The sequence below is a fragment of the Ursus americanus genome, chromosome X, assembly GCF_024610735.1.
Source record: "Ursus americanus isolate L20-20 chromosome X, mUrsAme1.1.p, whole genome shotgun sequence".
Classification (NCBI taxonomy): domain Eukaryota; kingdom Metazoa; phylum Chordata; class Mammalia; order Carnivora; family Ursidae; genus Ursus; species Ursus americanus.
Window position 1 is genome coordinate 58,638,874 of NC_142164.1, and position 21,927 is coordinate 58,660,800.

At 35.3% G+C, this 21,927-nt stretch overlaps 1 protein-coding gene across 2 annotated transcripts in view; it reads left to right on the forward strand.

Moving 5' to 3' along the window:
• Window positions 1-21,927, forward strand: part of BRWD3 (bromodomain and WD repeat domain containing 3) — a 212,246-nt gene that overhangs the window by 89,646 nt on the left and 100,673 nt on the right. Inside the window, exons 12-18 of one of the 2 annotated variants that reach the window (XM_087859782.1) lie at window positions 3,254-3,292; window positions 7,867-7,907; window positions 10,581-10,685; window positions 11,720-11,873; window positions 15,848-15,982; window positions 17,028-17,156; window positions 18,070-18,295. In XM_087859782.1, coding sequence (XP_087715908.1) covers window positions 3,254-3,292; window positions 7,867-7,907; window positions 10,581-10,685; window positions 11,720-11,873; window positions 15,848-15,982; window positions 17,028-17,156; window positions 18,070-18,295 — 829 coding nt within the window. The remainder of the gene's footprint in view (window positions 1-3,253; window positions 3,293-7,866; window positions 7,908-10,580; window positions 10,686-11,719; window positions 11,874-15,847; window positions 15,983-17,027; window positions 17,157-18,069; window positions 18,296-21,927) is intronic. The other variant, XM_087859783.1, reaches the window with a different exon arrangement.

Consider the following 21,927-nt stretch of genomic DNA (forward strand, 5'->3'; position numbering starts at 1 on the left):
AGTAAAACAGACAAATAGATCAATGGAACAGAATAAAGAACCCAGAAATAAACCTGCACATGCATGGTCAGTTAATTTACAGTGAAGGAGCCAAGAATGTATAATGGGGAAATGGTAGTTTCTTCAGTAAGTAGTGTTGGGAAAACTGGACAGCCACATGCAAAGGAATGAAACTCTGGACCACTATTTTACACAATACACCAAAATTGACTCAAAAGTAAGACCTACCTGAATATAGAAGCTGAAATCAAAATTCCTAGAAGAAAACATAGGCAGTTGTCTGTCAGTTTGTAACCCTTTCAGGAGCTTATTGAGTGTAATCTGAAACTGACCCTGTACTCAGAGGACAACGAAAGTAAGAGGCAGGCTACTCCAGGTTGGTAGGTGACAGTTTGAATAAGTAAAGGGAACTTACATATAAGTCATGTCTTGGGTGGCAGCAAGACAAATGGATCTCCATGGCCACCCACCAAATCGTAAAAGTTTAACAAGAGGCCTTAACTGGGTCCAGTCAAATATACTGTGCAGGTGTTCTCAGCACCACATCATTATCTCAAGGCTTTGCCCTTGGAGCAACCTCTGGGAGCATGAAAGGCAAGAGGAACCCACATTCCAAGGGAGGAGGTAACAAGCCTTTGATTGCCTGGGGTCCAGCTTGCAGATCAGTTGGTGGTCACATCTTTTCAATGACTTTCCCCTACATTCCACCCTTCATGACCGGCTTTTATAATCTCATGTGCCCCCTTGTGAAGTGGGCCCTAAGTGTTCAGCAAGGGGTTTTATTAGCATGGAGGTGACTCCTTTGGTGACTGTCTGGCTGCATTGGAGTCTGATGCCACAACAGCAATATAGGTGCATGTAAAAGGAAACACAGATTAAATAAGACAATGATTATAAAATCAATGACAACCTTTTTTGTAAGAGCCCTTGATCTGATCTGCTGATTTATTAAGTCTCCTAAGCTGGGGATTGGATTACTCAGGGCATTCACTTGTATTTCATGTGATTTAATAAAGATGGCACATTAGCAGATTCACTGGGGTGAACACACAACATTGTGTTTGGATAATGGCACAGGTCCCTCCTTATGAGGCAGTAATAATGTCTAAATCCATTTTATTTTGGAGTACAGCTTTCTAAGTAATAAGTACAGCTTACCAGAGACATTTCAGTGTTCAGTAAGGACAGATTTTATTGCTATCATTCAATGCTTGCTGAGAGAATTTATTAAGGGGTTCACGTTTTCTATTAATGTCTTCTAAATCTAAGCCAATGGAGGGAACAAAGACAGTGGCAAAATGGTCTTATCAGTGAAAAAATCAAACACTTACCCTGACTTTGAGGAGAGGGAGGTTAGCACCTTTAGAAACTTGACCTGGTTGTACATACCATACATGTTGGCCAGGGGAGGCAGCACTGTCAGGTGTGAAGAGATGAACTGGGGGCGGGATATGCCATCATCAGGACCCTCATTTTCCCCATTCTTTCACTGGTGCATGCTTGATTTCAGGTACAGTGCATTTTAACAGTTCCAGCATGCAGGAGGACAAGGGGATCTTAGTGGAGATTGAGTAGGTTCTTCACCCAAGGGTGTGAGGGAACTCACCTGTCTCATTGGGATATTGCATTGTAAATTCTAGTAGATAATTCCTTTTTCAAGAATGATGGGGCTTGGTGTTTTCCACAGCATAGTGTGTTGATTTTGGGCAATGGTTGTTTCCAATAACTTCTATATCTTTACAGTATTGGGTGCCTGGGCAGGGGTAGTCTGGCATATAGGGCAATAGGCCCTACTGTTTGGTCATTTAAATATATTAAAGCCTAGGACAGTACTTTTGTCCAGTTGGCCAAGGTGGTTTTGCCTGTTAAGTATTTAATATGCTGTTTTAATACCATTTTCCTTTCTACCAATCCTGCTGCTTGTGGGTTATAGGGGAGATGGAACTTTTATTTAATGTCACATTTTATTGTTCAGTCTTGCACATCATGGCCTTTGAAATGTGATCTCTGATAATTATGTGTTTAATGAGGATATTCATACATGGTACTCAGTTTCTTAATCCCCTAATGATGAGATCCTGCTTTGCAGGGTGGCAGGGAAAAGTGTGGATTAGGCCAGATGCAATGTCTACATAAACCAAGGCATATTTAGAACACTCACTTAGAGGAGGCCAATACAATTAATTTGCCAGTTTCTCATAGGTTGGGAACTCCGGTGGATGGCCTGATTCTTTTAGCAGTTGCCTTTGGTGTTGTTTAGGACACACAACATGCTGTTATTACTTTAACCAAGTCAGTGTACTCTGAGGGCAGTCTGGCATCCGTGGCAATATGCCATCCTACTTGGGCATTGTGGGGGCCACTCTTTATATGCACCCAATCTGCCTAAACTACTGACGGGTCGGTAGCTAGGGCTCATTCCCAAGCTAGGACACCAGCTTTCTGATTGCTGGGGGGGGGGGTGTCAGTGTCTTAAGAACTGGGACATGAAAAACAGTGAGAATCACTTCAGGCTCTTGCAGATGGACCCAAATGTCATACTATATATATCTTGACCCCACAAGGACTTTTTAATGATCAGCTTCCCATTGTTCAAGCAATAAATTTAATCCCTTAAAATAGCCTAATTATCAGTACAAAGGATTAATGGCCAGGGCTCCTGAGTGATCAGCAGCCAGACCACTATGAGCACAGTACACTAGTTGCTGTACTGGCTGCTGCGTAAGAAGTTTTACCTGGAGGAGCACTGTGTACATTGCTAGGAGTTGTTGCTCTATGGGGATATATTGGGGTTTTGCCACCTTCCAGAGCTGGAACCAAAATCCCAGAGGTATTCTCCCCTTTTGTTATCTCTGCCATAGTGTCTGGCCCGTATCTTTTGGAGTCATAGACACATCGAACTCAAATGGTAGCCCTACTTAGGAGATGCCCAGAGCTTTAATCTATTTTATTAGTATTTTTGCCTTCTCAAAGGCAGCACACTGCTGTTGTCTCCAGTCTCGTATGTGCCGTTTCTTTACCGGGCAGCATAAGGAATGGGAGTACTGTGCCAGGTGGAGATTAAAAGTATTCCAAAACCCCAAAATCCCTATAAAGGACTGCACCCCTTTCCCATTCTTAGGGGTTGGATAGGCTTACACCTTTTCAGTTACAGCTTTATGAGACTTAGCTGACTAGATGACACCTAAAACCTTATAGCAGTGTCTAGGCCTTGAGTTTTCTTTGGGTTCATTGCCCATCTTCTTCCTCACAGATGTTCCTGAGCAAAGCCTGCAGGTGTCCTGCAGCAGAGGTAAATCTTTACATGTTAACATTGTATTATCAATGTAATGGGCCCATTTTGCTGATGTGGGGAAGGAGAACAGGGATAGGTCCCCAGCTACCATTGTATGACATATTGTGGGGCTATGCACATAGCCTTGGGATAGCACTTGAAAACTTCATTATTATCTCTCCAACATGAAAGCAATTTAATCTTAGTTATCAGAAACCTGTCAAAGTCTTTTCCATGAGTGTTCTTAAAAGATGAACCACTGTTGTAGGGACACTTGTTGCAATGCATCAGAGCAAAATAGTAACTGCAAATGACAGAAGACTTAGAAATGGTTATTTGATTTGATGAGAGTTCATTATAATGCAATGGACAAGAAAACTATAGCTGTATTCTTAAAAGACCCTCCTTTTTTTTCTGGCAATGTTTTGGTTATTTCCAGGGGTATTTATATTTTAAAGACATGATAAGATTTATAAACTTCAAGGGACAGAGGAAGATGTACGTTTTCTCCTAGGAGTTTTGGGGTAATTGCTATTTAAAATTAGGGATCAGAAGATATGGGGCATTATGTCTGTTTCCTCATCAATTACCACAGCATCCTCCTCTTCATTTTCATCATTTTCTCCAAGATTCCACCTCAGCATCCTAATCGGGCTTTCTCATAAGTTCTCATTTCTTAATACATTGCACCCTCCTTGCTTTGCAAAACGGACACTAAGGTCTCTAATTTATTACTTTGCTCTTCTATCTTGTCTGCCAGCCCCAGAGCTAGCAGAGTAGTGGACACTCACATATCCTTTTCTAAACTCAGCTCTTCTGACTTTCTAACTTGAGCTTCAGCCTCTAGTTGGGCATCAGTGGCCAGCTGACCTACCCACAGTAGAAGCCCACTATGGCAATCATGTTTCCCTTCTCTGCCTAAATGTAGTATGTGCATTTCCTCTAACAAGTGCATTAGATTGGCAGGCATTTTCTGGGTGTCCCCATATTCATGTAGTAGTCCATAAGCATCTAACATACAGGCCACCCTTCCTTACACAGAAGTTGATGGCTAATTTGGGATTTCTCCTGTGGATGCCTCATTCCCAAGGCCCATTTCTTTAGTCTCTGGGTTGACTTGCCAATTGTCAGTTTACAGCCCTCTTGGGAGCTTCTTGGATATAACCAGAAACAGGCCCCTATACCCAGAGGTCAAGGAAAGACCAAAGAAATAGGTAGGCCACTCTGGGTTGGTAGGTGGCAGTTTTAATAAGCAAAGGGAATTTACACATGAAGTTTGTTTTGGATGGCAGCAAGATGAATGGATCTTTGTGCTTGCCCACCAAATCTTAAAAGTTTACAAAGAATCCTTAACTGGTATACTGTTCAGGTGTTCTCAATACCACATCATCATCTCAAGGCTGTGTCCTTAGAGCAGGAAAGGCAAGTGGAACCATATACTGTATACCAAGGATAGGGAAGAGTGCAAGGAGCCTCTGATTGCCTGGGGTCCAGCTCACAGGTCACTTGGCAGTCACATGTTTTTCATGACCTTCCCCAACAGTGGTAAGGTCCTTGATATTGGTCTTGATTTTTTAAAATCTGGCTCTAAATGCAAGGGAGACAAAAGCAAAAATGAACAAATGAGACTACTTCTTAGTAAAAGGATACTGCACAGTAAAGGAAAACATCAATAAAACAAAAAGACAACCTAGTAAATGGTAAAGGATATTTGTAAATAATATATCCATTAAGCAGTTAATACCCGAAATACATTAAGGACTTCTATAACTCAACAACAACAACAACAAAAAACCCAATTAAAAGATGAACAGAGGAACTAAATAGACATTTTTTTTCTAAAGAAGATAAATTGATGGCCAATAGGCACATGAAAACATTTTCAACCTCACTAATTATCAGGGAAATGCAAATGAAAACTACAGTGTAATATCACCTCACACCTATTAGAATGGCTCTTATCAAAAAGGCGAGAAATGACAAGTGTTGGAGAAGATGTGGAAAAAAGGATACTCTTATACACTATTGGTGGGAATGTAAATGTAAATTGATGTAGCCACTATGGAAAATACATTATGGAGATTTGTCAAAAAATTAAAAATAGAATGACCATAGGATCTAGATATTCCACTTCTGAGTATTTATTGATGAATACAAAAACACTAATTCAAGTAGATATATGCACCCCTATGTTCATTGCAGCAGTATTTATAGTAGCCAGAATATGGAAATAACCTAAGTGTCCATCCATGGATGAATGGAAGATGAGGTACACACACATGCACACACACACACACACACACACACACACACACACACACTGGAATACTACTCAGTCACACATAAGGAAATCTTGCCATTCTTGACAATACGGATGGACCTTGAGTGTATTATGCTAAGTGAAAAATCTGATGGAAAAAGACAACATGATTTCACTCTGTGGATTCTAAAATAACAAAACAAAAGAACAAACCAAACCAAACAAAAACAAACTCATAGATACACAGATCTATGATTACCAGAGGGAAAAGGGCATTGGGGGATGGGTGAGAGGGCTTATTTGTATGGTGATGGATGGTAACTAGACTTAATGGTGGTGATCACTTTGTAGTATATACAAATATCAAATTATAATATTGTACAGCTGAAACTTATATAATGCTATATGCCCATTTTACCTCAAATAATAAAAGATATACTATCTTGAGAAAAAAATAATTTACTAATTTAGCTTGTTGATTTTAGTTTGATTATTTTCAAAATGTCATCATAGACTCCTGAAATCTAATCCTACTCGGTTATCAATAACAACAGGGAACAGCTTTATGCCTAGGTGACAGCCATTGGTGACTGGCCATTGGTGACTGGACCTTTTCCTCAAAGCTATTTCCACTTTCTTTTTTTACGAAGCTTGGAGCCAGTAATGTTTTTTTCATATCCTTGTGTACCTTTCATCTTTTCCTCTTCTTCCTTTCCTTACCTTTTTCTCTAGATAATTATTTACTATGGTATATGGGAGTACTTGTTTTTCAGCTCACTATACATCTCATATACCTCATTGTCAAAGCTGTATAGTCAGCAATTGAAAGCACTGAGCTTTGTAGGTCTTAAGATTACTGTTTTTAGTACTGTTGACCTCTCATTTGGAATAGTATTAGTGTACATCAATAAAATACACACAGTTTCCCTGAATCCTGACTATTAGAAAAAGATACTTCGTGAGTTACAAAATCAATCATGTTCCCGAAATTTGTAGTAAAAGAGACCTGTTAGAAACCTTCTCCTTGAACTTTTGGAAACAGCCTCCTGATTTTGTCCCATCCCATAAACATAACTTGAACAATTACTTATGAACCACTGCTGAACCAAGCTGACTCTCACCTTGCTGTTACTTATTCCTAGACATTAAAATCCTGGAATATTATTTAAATTGTGAAAGAAAAATACTTAGGAAATATATAAATATCCATTTCTACTAGGGTATGCAAAGGAGGCATCTTTACAATTACCACACAAGCGGGTATGTATACAAGTGCAGTCAAGTTTATTGAGAGCTTAGTGAGAAGGAGGTAGTAGAAACAATGGGCAAGAATGGAGTCAGGGAAAGATGAAGAAAAATTGATTAGTAGAGTTTTGTGCATTTATTTGCTGGGGTCCAGCTAAGAGAAAGTCAGAAAACCTAAATATTCCCTGTAGGAAGTCAGCGGCTACTGTTAGTCATTGAAAGTAAGATGTACTTTCAGAACATCTAAAACCAGTTATTGCAACTGGCAGTGAGAATCCAGAATCTGTCAGATAAATATTATAGTGAAATCACAGAACATTATGACTATACCTCTGAACATATGAAGACAGTTTAATAATTTTTAAAAATGAAAAATAAATATAAAGATATTTAGTATCTGAGCTTTTTACTAAAAATTCAAATGCCATTCAGTAACTGAGTGTTTTGTGAAAATATGTACAACATTTGAGGGTACGTTTTAGCTTTATTATCAAAGAATAAGAAGTAAAATGCATATTCTGGCTTACACTTTAATCTTCTCATCACTATAATACACATTAGTTTTGTTGTAAAAGTATAGTTTAATCATTATAAAAGAAGATTCAAAGAGAAGTATCTAAACTGTTGTACTAAAAGACAGATGAATCCTTTGTAAAATAAATAATCCATGTGAAAAGCAGGAAATGATTGATTTTCTGAAATTAAAAAAAAATAAGTGGGAAATTTAGTTCAACTGCTATTAAATCTGTTACTTTAAGGTCGCATTTTAGGTTAGTGTGCTGTCCTATTATGGGGGACATAAAAGCTAATATCTATTCAAACTGTCTCTTGAGATTATGATTTAGAAACAGGATTGCTTATGTCTGGTTTATCTCAAATTACTGCTAATAAGTATTCCTCCTTAGTTAATGCATTGCTTCAAACTTCATTAATTTTTTTTAAGAAAATTAGAGTCTTTTCTGAGAAAATTATAGCATTAAAAAGTCTACTCCATGATGCTTTTGCATGTGAATTTGAAGGGAAGAGTACTTTATTCGTTTTACAAATAAATTAACTCTAACCAAAAATCTGTTGTTTTATGTCTTAGGACAAAGTTGTTGCTGTTCAGTTCTGTAACAATGGAGACAGGTAACTATGTAGTACATATCTGTGTAAACAGATGTTTGACATATTTTATCTCTATTCCTTCAGAAGTAGCTCCCTCTACTGTAGTACTTTATTTCTGTTCAGTTTCTTAAGCTGAAAGCCCTTGTCTATTTTTGATGGCATCCTTACCCCATCTCTTTTAAACTCCTATTCAAGTAGTAGCCATACTTTATCAGTTCTTCCTTTCTGAGTGATTTCTTTTTTGTTTATTTTGTTTTTTTTCCCATTTCTATTATCACTCACTTTAGCCAAGGATTCCATTGTTTGACCCATTACCTTCAGTTTTCTTCTCCTTTCTAAATATATCCTGTCCATTTCTGCCAGATCACATTGCTCTGTTCAGAAATCTTTAGTGTTTCTGCTTTGTCTATAGAATAGAATTCAAATGTCTTAGCCTTGAATTCAGAACTTTCTATAACTTAGACCTACATTATTTTCTCATTTACTATTCCTCATATAAATCATTACATTTAGCCTAATTGACTTGATCATTGCTCCTGTTACATCCATATATCTATATTTTTTCTCTCATTCATTGCTTTGCTTATACTTTACCTCACACCATTCTTACCCAGAAATATCACCCTTACTCCCCTTCACTTATTCTCTTTCCCTCCTACAGCCTCCCTCTACCTTCTGTTCTCCTTCGCTCTATTTTTCTTCTCCCTCCAGTCTTTCTCTTTCATAAGTCCTCTATCTTCCCATGTTCTACCTGAAGCCTTTTCTGACTGCTCCAGATTTTAGCCATATTGTCTTTCTCTGAACATCTGTATTACTTATTGTCTCTTCTACTCATATGATACATATCTCAAACTGTGTCTGTAAACTCAGAAATTTTGTGCAGGTATTTGCGCACCCTCTCAAATGCTTGATCCCAAAAGAATGATAATCTTTTGCCCTGGTCTAAAGATTGACCTAGAATAGATTAAAAAATGTAACCATGTAATATAAATGTGTATCTGTATATTTCTATAAGGACTTTATGTGGGTGACCATGTTTTATTTTAATTTAATTTATTTTTTTTTATTTTTTGACCATGTTTTATTTTTAAATATTTTTCAGACAGTGGGTGATTGCTATGATGAGTTTGTTCATCTTTATTAAATGCAAGAGTAAATAATGATGGTCCACATAGAGTGAAGTTTATATTAGGAATGAGAAAACCTTCAGATAATTTTTTGAGGTTGATTTATTGCACTATACTGAGTTATACACTTGAAGGTTTGTACAGCTATGATTCTTTCATGCTAGAGGAATCTGAAGTTTTTAATTCCTTGCCTTTTCCCTAAAGGAGAAACATTATTTTATCTTCATTAGTTATGTGGACAGTAAACAAAGGATATCCAATTTTACTAATAATTAAAGATGCAGTTTAGAATAAAAGTAACATTTTTTTTTCTTTCAGAATGACAAGATATGAAGAATGTTAGCACCCAGTATTGCTGAGGGTTTAGGGAAAATGGGTACTCACTCTCCCATAACTTTTGAAGAGATTGTAAAGTGTTAAAAAAAAAAAAACTTTTCAGGGAAATAATTCATCGAAAGCTTTAAAAATGTGCTGACCATTTGACTCAGCAAAGATATGTATAAGGTTGTACAAAGATATGTATAGAGATACTCATCACAACATTATTTATAATGGTGAGGAATGGAAATAGTATAAATATTTATCATTAAGGAGTTGATTAAATTTTGATACATCCATATAGTTGAATACTTATTAAAAGTGACAGTAGTTTTATATTTATAAACCTAGAGATATATCTATAAAATAAAATATCTATAAAATGTTTTCTTAGGGGAAAACATAAAACATTATATATAGTACAATTCTGTTTCCTCTAGGGGGAAATATATAAGTGTATATTTATGTTTTTAATAAAGTCTGGTGGAATAGAAATGAAAGTATGAATGGTGATAGAATTATGGGTGAATGAATGTATTTTTGTAAGTTTTATTGAGATATAATGCACATAACATAACTTCAGTGTTTTTTAGTGTATTCACAGGGTTCTGCAACCTTTGCCACAATCAATTTCAGAACATTTTTAGCACCCCAAAAAGAATTTCCATACCCTTTAGCTATCACTCCCCAGTATCTCTGCACTTGCACCCTTAACTCTGGGCAACCTTTAATCCAGTTTTTGTCTTTATAGATTTGCCTATTCTGGAAATTTTGTATAAATTGAATTATACAATATGTGGGTTTTTGTGACCGACTTCTTTCAGTTAGCATAGTGTTTTCAAGATTCAGTCATGTTGCAGCATGTATTATTATTTCATTTCTTTTTATTGCTGAATAATATTCAATTGTATGGATACCACAATTTGTTTATCCCTTTATTAGTTGATGGACATTTGGATTGTTACCACTTTTTGGCTTGTGATGAATAATGCCATGGATATTCATGTACAAGTTTTTATGTGGACTTAATGTTTCATTTCTCTTGTATTTATACCTGGGAGTAGAATTGTTGAGTGATATGGCGACTCTTTTTATCATTTTGAGGAACTACCAAACCATGTTCCAAAGTGTGTAATTTTCATTCCTCCCAGTAGTGTATGGGGATGAACGTATTACTTTCATAATTAGAAAAAAAGTGATTTCTATTTTGGAAAAAAGTAATAAGGGTATTTTAACTGTTTCTTTGCAGTTTAAGATTTGTTAGTGGAAGTAGAGATGGAACAGCAAGAATTTGGCAATATCAACAACAAGAATGGAAGAGTATAGTGCTAGATATGGCTACTAAAATGACTGGGTAAGATCGGATGTTAGATATTTCAGTGGTTCTCATATGGTATACTATCTTTTGATTTACTGAATTATATTTCATAATGAAAATATCTTTTTAGATTAGTAAATAGTTTGGAGTTCATTGGTAGACCTGAAGTTTGCATCTGTATTTAGTCTTTAAGTAAATTGCCTTTTGCTGTTGATGGACAGACTGGATGATAGAAACTTTGCTGAGTCATTCAAAATTCTGATCTCTTGTGACTCAAAGATCTCTACTCGGAGTTATTTTCTGCCTTAGTTTTCTATAGGTCATTTTTAATATCTGTCTATACCACTTTCTACTTTGAGAATTGTTCCTATTAAATGTCATCATAAGTTTAACTATTTCTCTGTCTTACTGAGGTTACCTTTATAATGTTTCATATTGTTAGCATTACTCAACATTATAACTACACTTAATCAGCATTCTGTTTCATTGTCTTCCCTGTTGATTGGAAAATACATAATTACATTTTTTAGGACATTACAGTTTCTATAGGGTAAGGCCCTGAAACTAATTATCTTCCCATTAATAACAACATAGAACTGACATTGTAGTCCTAGCCAGCTATTCTTGTCGTATTCAACTAAATTAAAAGTTAATGAATTTCTTGCTGCTCTTTTATAAGACCTATTATTTTAAAAATTTATTATTTAAGGGAATAAAGTGTCCATTATATGTTTTCCTCATATTTTCTGGTAGCCAACATGACCTTGTATTTTATTTTTCAAGGGATTTGTAGATTTTTTTCTAGTTTCACTTTTTTTTTGTTCTTGTGTAACTACAGAATTTTTTGTCGTTTTGTGTCTTTTGTCTTCCTAAAATAAGCTTATGGGTCTTGCCCTACTTAGGTACATTTATTATTTTATTTTGTGAGTACTTAAAAGTATAGTTTAGGTTTTTTTTATCTAAAAATTTGCAAGCTACTGGAGAGATTTTTTTCATAATTTGCTATTTTAGATGTACCTTTGTTAATAATTTACAATGTCTGTATGAATACTGCAAATTTTTTCGTTTAGGAATAATCTGCCATCTGGGGAAGACAAGGTCACTAAACTTAAGGTGACTATGGTGGCCTGGGATCGCTATGACACCACAGTTATTACTGCAGTGAACAATTTCCTTTTGAAAGTATGGAATTCTATCACAGGGCAACTTCTTCATACTTTATCTGTAAGTATTTTTGGAATAATTAAAATGATCAAAAATGGCATTATTCCAGAAGACAAGAAATTTAAATTTTAGTTTACTTTCTTTGACTTACTATCCCTCAGAGAAGTAAATATTTCAGTTACCTCTGTTGACATATCTGCAAAATAAGGATGGTACGTGATATAGCTGCTAAAAGCAGGTATGAAAACATTTCAAGATCCTTTTGAGGTCTGATAATTATTTATTTTGTTAAATGCAGTCAAGGATATGTAAGTTATTTTGTTTTTAGCTTGAGTTGAGATTTTTGTTATTGTTTTAGGGGTAGAGCTAACTTTATTTTGACAAGGGTATCCTTTATATTCTACTTTCAGAGATTCATTTATGCAAGAAGTAGAGGTAAGAGGAAAAAGTGGGAGAAAAAGGTTGCTTTTCCTCTTTTAAAAATGTATTTGTTGTAGTAAAAGACTGTAATATTTGTGATATGAAAAGCGGAAGTCACATAGGTGGGGTTGTTTGTTGGCTTATCATGTACACTTCAGGTTAAATGCCACGTAAAAGCCTTATTCCCTATCTGCTTCATCATCAGTTCGTAAATACTTTGAGGACAAGGGCCAAGTGATTGCCATATGGTTTACAAAGTAGTAAGTGATAAGGACTAGAATCTAGAATCATGACTCAATTCACTTTGTAGTATACCATGGTATCATCCTCATTTGACTCCTATGTGAGATAATCTTACCTATAACCTCTGAGGTTTCTAAAGATTTGTTTAATTTTGGGAGTATTTCCATATACCTTCCAATTCTCTTTCCTGAATAAAATCCTAACACTGTGTTAGTGGAGTTTTAGATTCTTTTTTTTTTTTATCTGCTTAGCCAATTCTGTATCCCCTTCTGCCTCTCCCTATTTCCCGATATAATTTTCTGTTAATATGTGTAGAAAAATCTATACTATTTGCTTGATTCTTTGTTAGGAAATGTTTGTCTATGCAGCATGCTCCAATAGAAATATAATCTGAGCCACATATGTAATATTAATTTTTCTAGTAGCCACAACAGAAAAAGTAAAGCATAACAGGTGAAATTATTTTTAATAATATATTTCGTTTAACCCAGTATATCCAAAATAGTAGCATTTCACCATGTAACTAATATGAAAATTATTAATTAACTATTTCATATTTTTAAAATACTAAATCTTTGAAATCTAGTGTGTATTTTACACATCTCAGTTTGGACTAGGTGCATTTCAAATGCTTAATAGCCACATGTATTAACTACAGTATTAGCACAAGTCTGTGTCTCTAAAAATCACAATTTCAAAGTTCATGTCATAGCCACTGGTTTTATAAATCTGTGTAAAATACTGTCTTAATAAGTACCTTAATTTAATATAATAAATATTGAAAAAATAAAATAAAAGGATGTTTCCCCTAAAAAAAAAAATATGTACCTTAATTTAGAACTCTGTTTAGTGGTACTCTTCTCATGGGTTGATTCATGGGTCATCTGTTTTCAGTGAATTTTACTAAAACAATTTTAGAACAGACTTTATTTTTAGTCCTTGTAACAGTCAGATCTATTAGTTTTGATATTTATCTTTTCTGTGTTAACAATTTGTTAATTGCGGTCTTAGTGAAGGGTAAATTTCTTCCACTCAGCAAATACTTACTGAGCATCTACTGTGTGTCAGCAACTGAGGTAGATGTTAGGAATAAATAGTAAATTAGAGGGTCCCCTAAATCCCATCCTGGGATTTACAGCCTATTAAGAAAAAAATAAAAACAACGACAAAAAAACACACAAAAATTAATTAAGTAAATGGTCAGAAGAAAAGTGTAAAATACAATGCAAGTTTCTAATAGGGTGACCACACCTGGTCTAAACCTATTTGGCCCTGGTCAAAATCGGTCAGAGAAACTTCCTCAGGAAGTTAAATTTGGGTTAAGATTTGAACAATAGGTAGAAATTACCCAAGTCTCAGCCTAAATGTCACCTCCTTGACAAGGTTTTCCCTGATCAAACAATCTAGAGTAGCTTCTAGTCTTTGTCTGATTCTATCAGCTTGCTTTATTTTCATCATAACACTTATCACCACCTGATATTTTCTTATTTTCTGTTACAATATGGTAGGATATCGGTAAATATTTGATAAATTACATATGTAAGAGAGTTGGGAGGTCCTTACAGGAAGAGGGAAAAGCACATCAAAGGTCTTCAGGTCGAAGGGAGTTGAAAGAAAGCCAATTTTTGTCTAGAGCACAGAGAACAGAGTGTCACCGATAGGACTGGAGAAATGGACAGAGGCCAGACCATTCAGGGTCTTATAAGATCTATCCTAGACCAATATAAAACCATTAAAAGGTTTAAAAGCTAAGGAATGATATGTGGATTTTGCTTTTGAAGAATACTGTAAAATTCTGGCAACAGAATAGAGGGAATAGATTGGAATGAAGATAAGAGTGACTTGGGTAGACTATAGGAGTCTATGGTAGGATGGGCCATGGTAATAATTTGAATTTGTGTGGCAGTGGTGAAAGTAGAGGTGTGCTTAATAAATAAAAATAAGGCAGATGATATATCTTATGACATTACTGAATTTGGTTAGGTTTTGTTCCCTAAGATCCAGTGACTATGGCCTATCCTATGACGTGTGACCAACAAATAAAATCCCCTATTTAAAAGCCTCTCTTTTCCAATGTAAACTGAAATAGTTGTATCATTATCATTTGAGTTTAACAAAGTAGTTTTACTGTTTGCTCATTAGGAACCTGAGAAAGTATTTGTTATATCAGGTTGATTATTTAGCATATAACAAAGAAGTAACTTTTTAGTGCTCACTGGGAAAAGAGTTTTGGTAAACTTTCAGTTGTAAGAGTATTTATTGCAGTGGGATTTTACCTACACATTTTGAGCCAGTCTGCAGTTATTTTTTAATAAGTTATATTTTTATACATAAAGGTAATAGGGTAGGGTGCTCTATTATTCCATTTTTTATACGATGATTTGGGATAAAATGCACTTTTTAGGGTCATAAGATATGATGATTTCTAAAAGCTCCTGATGTATATATGCTGATGTGTTCCTAAGTGAAATGCAACTTCAGGATGTCATGCATGCGTTTCTAAGACTTGGAACCTATCGTTCATCATGTATTCTCCTTAACAATGATCTGAGTCCAGTGTTGGCAAATTATTTCTTTAAGAGGCCAGATAGTAAGTATTTTAGGCTTTGCAGGCCACATATGGTCTCTGCTGCATATTCTTTGTTTTTTGAAGCCTTTTAATGCAGAAACCATTCTTAGTTCATGGGCTGTGTGTACAAAAATGTCTGGGAGCTAGATTTGACCTTTAGGCTACAGTTGCAGAGTCCTCATAAGGTCTCTATATAACTGATATTCACTGGTAAGGGAAACATATATAGAGAAGATTGGTTTTCAAACTTTTTTTTTTAGCAGCAAACCCATTTTTCGGATAGCATATTAAATGAAACCTTCAACTATAAAGTAGATAAAGGGCAGAGCCACTACACTTTTTTGTTTGAATGTACCATGGGGCCTTCCAAAATATAAATTTTTGAATACTAGGGATAGAGAGTACTAGATAAAGAACAATGAAGGTTTGTGTGTTATCTCCGTGGCAGAATTGGGTGTTAATGAAAGATTCTGTTTGTCCCATTTTTTTGTGGGTCTTTTAAATAGCAGAGTCATAGAAATACAAATTCTTTTTCAGGGGCCTGGTTAATGAGCTGTAACTGTTTCAGACTACACTTTAAACACCTTTTTGGGTCTTCTGTATTGAATGCTTTTTGAAATCAGCACCTAAACATATAAAGAACTCTAACTGAACTATTTCTTGTAGTGTCCATCTAGTAAATGCTGTGGTGTGCATAAATTCATCTAAGTGGGATTAATAGCACACTCCTGAGAGATTTTTTGGCCAAATAAACCAAATACCTGGTGTTGCTTTTCATTTTTAATATTGATTTTTATCACAGGGACATGATGATGAAGTATTTGTTTTGGAAGCACATCCATTTGATCAAAGGATCATACTTTCAGCAGGTCATGATGGGAACATTTTTATTTGGGACCTTGACCGGGGGACCAAAATTCGGAATTATTTTAACATGGTAAGAAAAATCTGTGTTTAGTTCATATTAAAACAGGCATCTCTTATATGACAACTTGGTAATTAAAGTATACTTAGTGCCCAGGAACCTCTGTCATCTGTGTTTAAATCCATACAGTAACTTAGAGAATGTCTCAAGACCTGAGATTAAGGCCAATGGAGAATCACACCTGTCAGAGTGACTCTGTTATCATGGCATTAGCATTTTCCAAATTCTTGTCCCCACCTCTAAATTCTAGAAACTCAGATTTGATAAGCTTTTGGAGTTAACAGTAACCAAAATCACAAAAAGGTTAATGTTTAAATAATAATCATAATGTATAAATCATAACAGTGACTATATTGTATCTGCTTCTGGTTAACCCCATATGGCTTAGTTAGTAATCAGGAAGTTCTTTGGCAAACGTGGAATTGGAGGTTTAGATACTCTTAAGATATATTTCATACAAGCCATGAAAAAATCTGGTGAGCTATTTCTTTTCCCAGTAGAACACCCTCCTATGGTAATGGGAATACTCATATCCTCCATATTTAGTGTTCCTCTCTGAAGAATAGTTGTGAGGAAACATTTCTAAATTGTCAACCTTTGAACTCCCTTTTATAGGCTTTGTACAGTTCTAGAGTGTTAATAATACCCTGTCTTTTGTTAGTAAAATTGATTCGTGTGCTTTAATTTTAGGAAGTTATTTTAAGGCTTACTTGCATTTCAGTTTAAGGTGTGAAGATATTATTTTGACTTTGCTCAGATAGCACTTTTGTCATTTTGGTTGTATTTAGGTCTTTTTTAAATTCTCAGTTACTCATTTAGTACTTCTTGAGATATGACATTGCTAGTAATATTTGATACCATCTATTGCATTTTGATTTTCCTAATTTCTTTCAGAGCTTTACTGTTTCAGTAGGGTTCTGGCTACAGAAGCCAGAGAGTACATTGGAATGTTGATGCATCACAGATTCCAAGATATTAGGAAGCAGAATCTATTGCCTACTTATTATTTGAAAATTACCTCTTAAAGATGACTTAAAGTGACTCCTCTAAATTTCAGATTGAAGGCCAAGGCCATGGTGCAGTGTTTGATTGTAAATTTTCACCAGATGGAAACCATTTTGCCTGTACAGACTCTCATGGGCATTTGCTGCTTTTTGGTTTTGGATGCAGTAAATACTATGAAAAGGTTAGTCTATTTAATTTTTATTATAGACTATAATTTTGGATTATATCATTCATAAATTGTATTTGAAGTCTTCCAGTTAATAAGGGTCATTGTGTGTCAATAGATATAAAATAACAAAGTCACCTTTCTTGATAAAAGTTTTCATCACTGCCAGAACATAGGCTTGGCAGTTTGAATCGCTATTAAGATATAGGGTGATGTAGATATAAAAATTCATTAGGAAATCCTTTTGCTTAGAACATATTCTCTGTGCTGCCCTTCAGGTGTAATGGAGAACAGCTTTACCAGATTGCATCCTCTAACTTATCATAAATTAGAAATAAACAGCTGGTGACCAAATGTTAATTTTCTTGCTTGGCCACTTTACCTATTATCCATCTTGTTAAAATACTTTGGAGGCTAACTTAATTGGTTCTTTATATTTTATTAACTATGAATTTGAAATAGATTGTAGATTCTTGGAGTTGGAAGAGAACTCAGAATCATTGAGTTTAGCTCAATACTTATATCATCTTTGAGTTTTTTATGTATTTGGTATTTACCTGCTTTGCCATTTATATTATACCTCATCTATCCTTATTTGAATAGAAATAAGCAATAAAAATAGCTATAAAGGTTTGTATGATGTTTGCAACTTAAGTAAAAATACCTAACTTTATCTACTGTGTTATTGCTCTCCTTCATATGCTAATTGGAGAAATATGGTACAGGGCCAGAAAGTAATACAGATGGTAGGATTTTGTGGAGAAGAGAGAAGATTACCACTTAGGTGATTCACTTCTACCTAGAGGGAACATAAAGCAATAGAGGGCTATAAGAGTATGTAAAAAGTGTCTGATTTGAAAAATGTATTCTCTCTAAGAATAAAAATCAATTCCCTATGCATGTTATATACTTAAAACCTGTCATAAAGATTCCAGACCAGATGTTCTTCCACACGGATTATCGACCTCTTATCCGTGATGCCAACAACTATGTACTGGATGAACAAACCCAACAAGCTCCTCACCTCATGCCTCCCCCGTTCTTGGTGGATGTTGATGGCAATCCTCATCCTACAAAATTCCAAAGGCTAGTACCAGGACGGGAAAATTGTAAAGATGAACAACTTATACCACAGCTGGGATATGTGGCTAATGGTATGTTATCTCCAAAATTAAATTTAAAACATTTTGCAAAATGTTATACTTGCTGCTGTTCTCTCTATATGTCCCTTGCTAAGCTCTGTAGTAGGTTATATTTTGCCTAATACTTCTATTAATTTTCAGTATAGTACTTACCAGAGTAGTTTTGCATTTTTATGTCACTTAAACACAGACAAATGGATTAGGACAGCAGGCATATACTCAAGCAGAGAATATATCAACCTGCTTCCTTAGAACCCTGAACATTAAATATACTACCTTTAGTGTGTCAAGCATTTCTCATTGGTGAAATTGCACTGCTCATATTATTGGTATTTTAATTTGACAGTCCATAATTAATGGACCAAAAATGAGGAAATTTCAAAGACCAAAAACTGGAAAATGGCCATTTGCCCATTCTCTTATGTGAAATGCAGAGAATTATTTAGTGTTTAAATACCAGTCAATCCTGGATGATGTAAAGGAAGCAGTGATGAGCATGATGCATGATGTAAGGATATTAGAATAAGTCACCAAAATATGCTATTCCCTGTCAAATCAACTCTTCTTTTCAAATTTTAATTCCAGTATGGTTAACATACAGTGGTATATTTGTTTCAGGCCTAGTGATTCAACACTTCCTTGTATCACCCCGTGCTCATCACGACAAGTGCACACCTTAATCCCTATCACCTGTTTGACCCACACCCCACTCTCCTCCCCTCTAATAACCTATCAGTTTGTTCTCTATAGTTAAGACACTGTTTCTTAGCTTCTCTCTCTCTCTCTTTTATTTTCCTTTGCTCACTTGTTTTGTTTCTTAAATTCCACATATGAATGAAGTAATACAGTATTTATCTTTCTCTGACTTATTTCAGTTTACATTCTCTAGCTCTATCCCTGTCACTGCAAATGGCAAGATTTCATTCTTTTTATGGCTGAATAATATTCCATTGTGCATTTATGTGTGTGTGTGTGTGTGTGTGTGTGTGTGTGTATACACATACTATATCTTCTTTATCCATTCATCTATTGATGGACACTTGGGCTGCTTCTATATCTTGGCTATTGTAAATAGTGTTGCTATAAACTTAGGGGTACATGTATCCTTTTGAATTGGCGTTTTGTGTTTTTTGGGTGAATACTCAGTAGTGCAGTTACTGGATCTTAGAGCACCTCTATTTTTAACTTTTTTAAAAAGATTTACTTATTTGAGAGAGAGAGAGAGAGCAAGTGCAGGGAGGGGCAGAGGGAGAGAGAGAGAATCTCAGACAGAATCCTGCTGAGTGCAGAACCCGGCACCGGACTCTATCTCACAACCCTGTGATCATGACCTGAGCTGAAATCAAGAATCAGTCACTGAGGTGCCCCACTATTTTTAACTTTTTGAGGAACCTGCATACTGTTTCCACAGTAGCTGCACCAGTTTGCATTCCCACCAACAGTGCAAAAGGGATCCTTTTTCTCCACATCCTTGCCAACACTTGATGTTTCTTGTGTTTTTGATTTTAGCCATTCTGACAAATGTGAGGTAGTATCTCATTGTAGTTTTGATTTGTATTTCCCTGATGATGAGTGATATTGAGCATCTTTTCATGTGTCTGTTGGACATTTGGATTTCTTCTTTGGAGAAATGTCTGTTTATTTCTTCAGCCCATATTTTAATTGGATTATTTGGTTTTTGGGTGTTGATTTATATAAGTTCTTTATATATTTTTGATACTAGCCCTTTATTGGATATGTCCTTGGCAAATATCTTCTCCCATTCAGTAGGATAACATTTAGTTTTGTTGACTGTTTCCTTTGCTGTGCAGAAGCTTTTTATTTTGATGTAGTACCAATAGTTTATTTTGGCTTTTATTTCCCTTGCCACAGGAGACATATCTACAAAAATGTTGCTATGGCTGATATCAGAGAAATTATTGCCTATATTCTCTTCTAGGATTTTTATGGTTTCAGAACTCACATTTAGGTCTTTTTAAAACATTTTTTAAGATATATTTATTTATGGGGGGGGAGAGGGGCAGAGGGAGAAAGAGAATTCTCAAGCAGACTCCACAAGTGTGGAGCCCAATGAGGGGCTCAATCCTAGGACCCTGAGATCATGACCTGAGCCGAAATCAAGAGTTAGCTGCTTAACGGACTGAGCCACACAGGTGCCCCGGTATAGACGTTTTTAAATATTTATTCTTCCAGTCCATAAGCATGGATGTCTTTCCATTTCTTGGTGTCATCTTCAATTTCTGTCATCAGTGTTTATAGTTTTCAGAGATAGGTCTTTCACCTCTTTGGTTATAGGTTTATTCCTAGGTAACATTATTTTTGGTGTAATTTTAAATGTGACTGTTGTCTTAAACTCTCTTTCTGCTGCTTCATTATAAGTGTATAGAAAAGCAATAGATTTCTGCACATTGATTTTATATCCCGTGACTCCTGAATTCATATGTCAGTTCTAGTAGTTTATTGGTAGAGTTTTTAGGGTTTTCTATATAGAGTCTCGTGTCATCTGCAGATAGTGAACATTTAACTTCTTCCTTACCAGTTTACATGCCCTTTATTTTTTGTGTGGATCTAATAGCTATGGCTAGCATTCCAGTACCGTCTTGAATAAAAGTGGTGAGCGTGGACATCCTTTTCTAGTCCCTTACCCTAAGGCGAAAGCGCTCAGTTTTTCCCCATTGAGGATTGTATTAGCTGGGGTTTTTTTGTGTATAGCCTTCATGATGTTCAGGTATATTCATTCTATCCCTGCTTTGTTGAGGGTTTTTTATCATGCATGGTTGTTATACTGTGTCAAATGCATTCTCTACATCTGTTGAAAGGATCATATGGTTCTCATCCTTTCATTTATTAATGTGGTGTATCACGTTGATTGATTTGTGAATACTGAACCACCCTTGCAGCCAAGGAATAAATCCTACTTGATTGTTGGATTGTATTTTGTTGAGGATTTTTGCATCTATGTTCTTCAAAGAGATTGACCTGTAGTTCTCTTTCTTTAGTGGTGTCTATCTGGCTTTGGTATCAAGATATTGCTGGGCTCATAGAATGATTCTGGAAATTTCCCTTCCTTTTGTATTTTATGGAATGCTTTGAGAAGAATAGGTATTAGCTCTTCTTTAAATGTTTCGTAGAATTCGCCTGTGAAGACATCTCGTCCTGAACTTTTGTTCATTGGGTGTTTTTTGATTACAGTTTCAACCTCCTTTCTGGTAATCAGTCTATTCCTATTTTCTATTTCTTCCAGCTTCTGTTTTGGTAGTTAATATGTTTTTAGGAGGTTACCCATTTCTTCTAGGTTGTCCAATTTATTGACATATAGTTTTTCATAATATTCTAATTATATTTCTGTGGTATGGTTGTTATTTCTCCTTTCCTTTGTATTTTTATTTATTTGTGTCTTTTTTCTTTGTTTTTTGATGAGTCTGACTAGAGGTTTATGAATTTGTTTATCTTTCAGAGAACCCAATCCTGGTTTCTTTGATCTGTTCCACTGTTTCTTTAGTTTCTATATCATTTATTTCTGCTGTAATCTTTGTTAGTTCCTAACATCTGCTGGTTTTAGGTATAGTTTGGTATTTTTTGTAATTCCTTTAGGTGTAAAGGTAGGTTGTTTCTTTGAGGTTTTTCTTGCTTCTTTAGTGAGT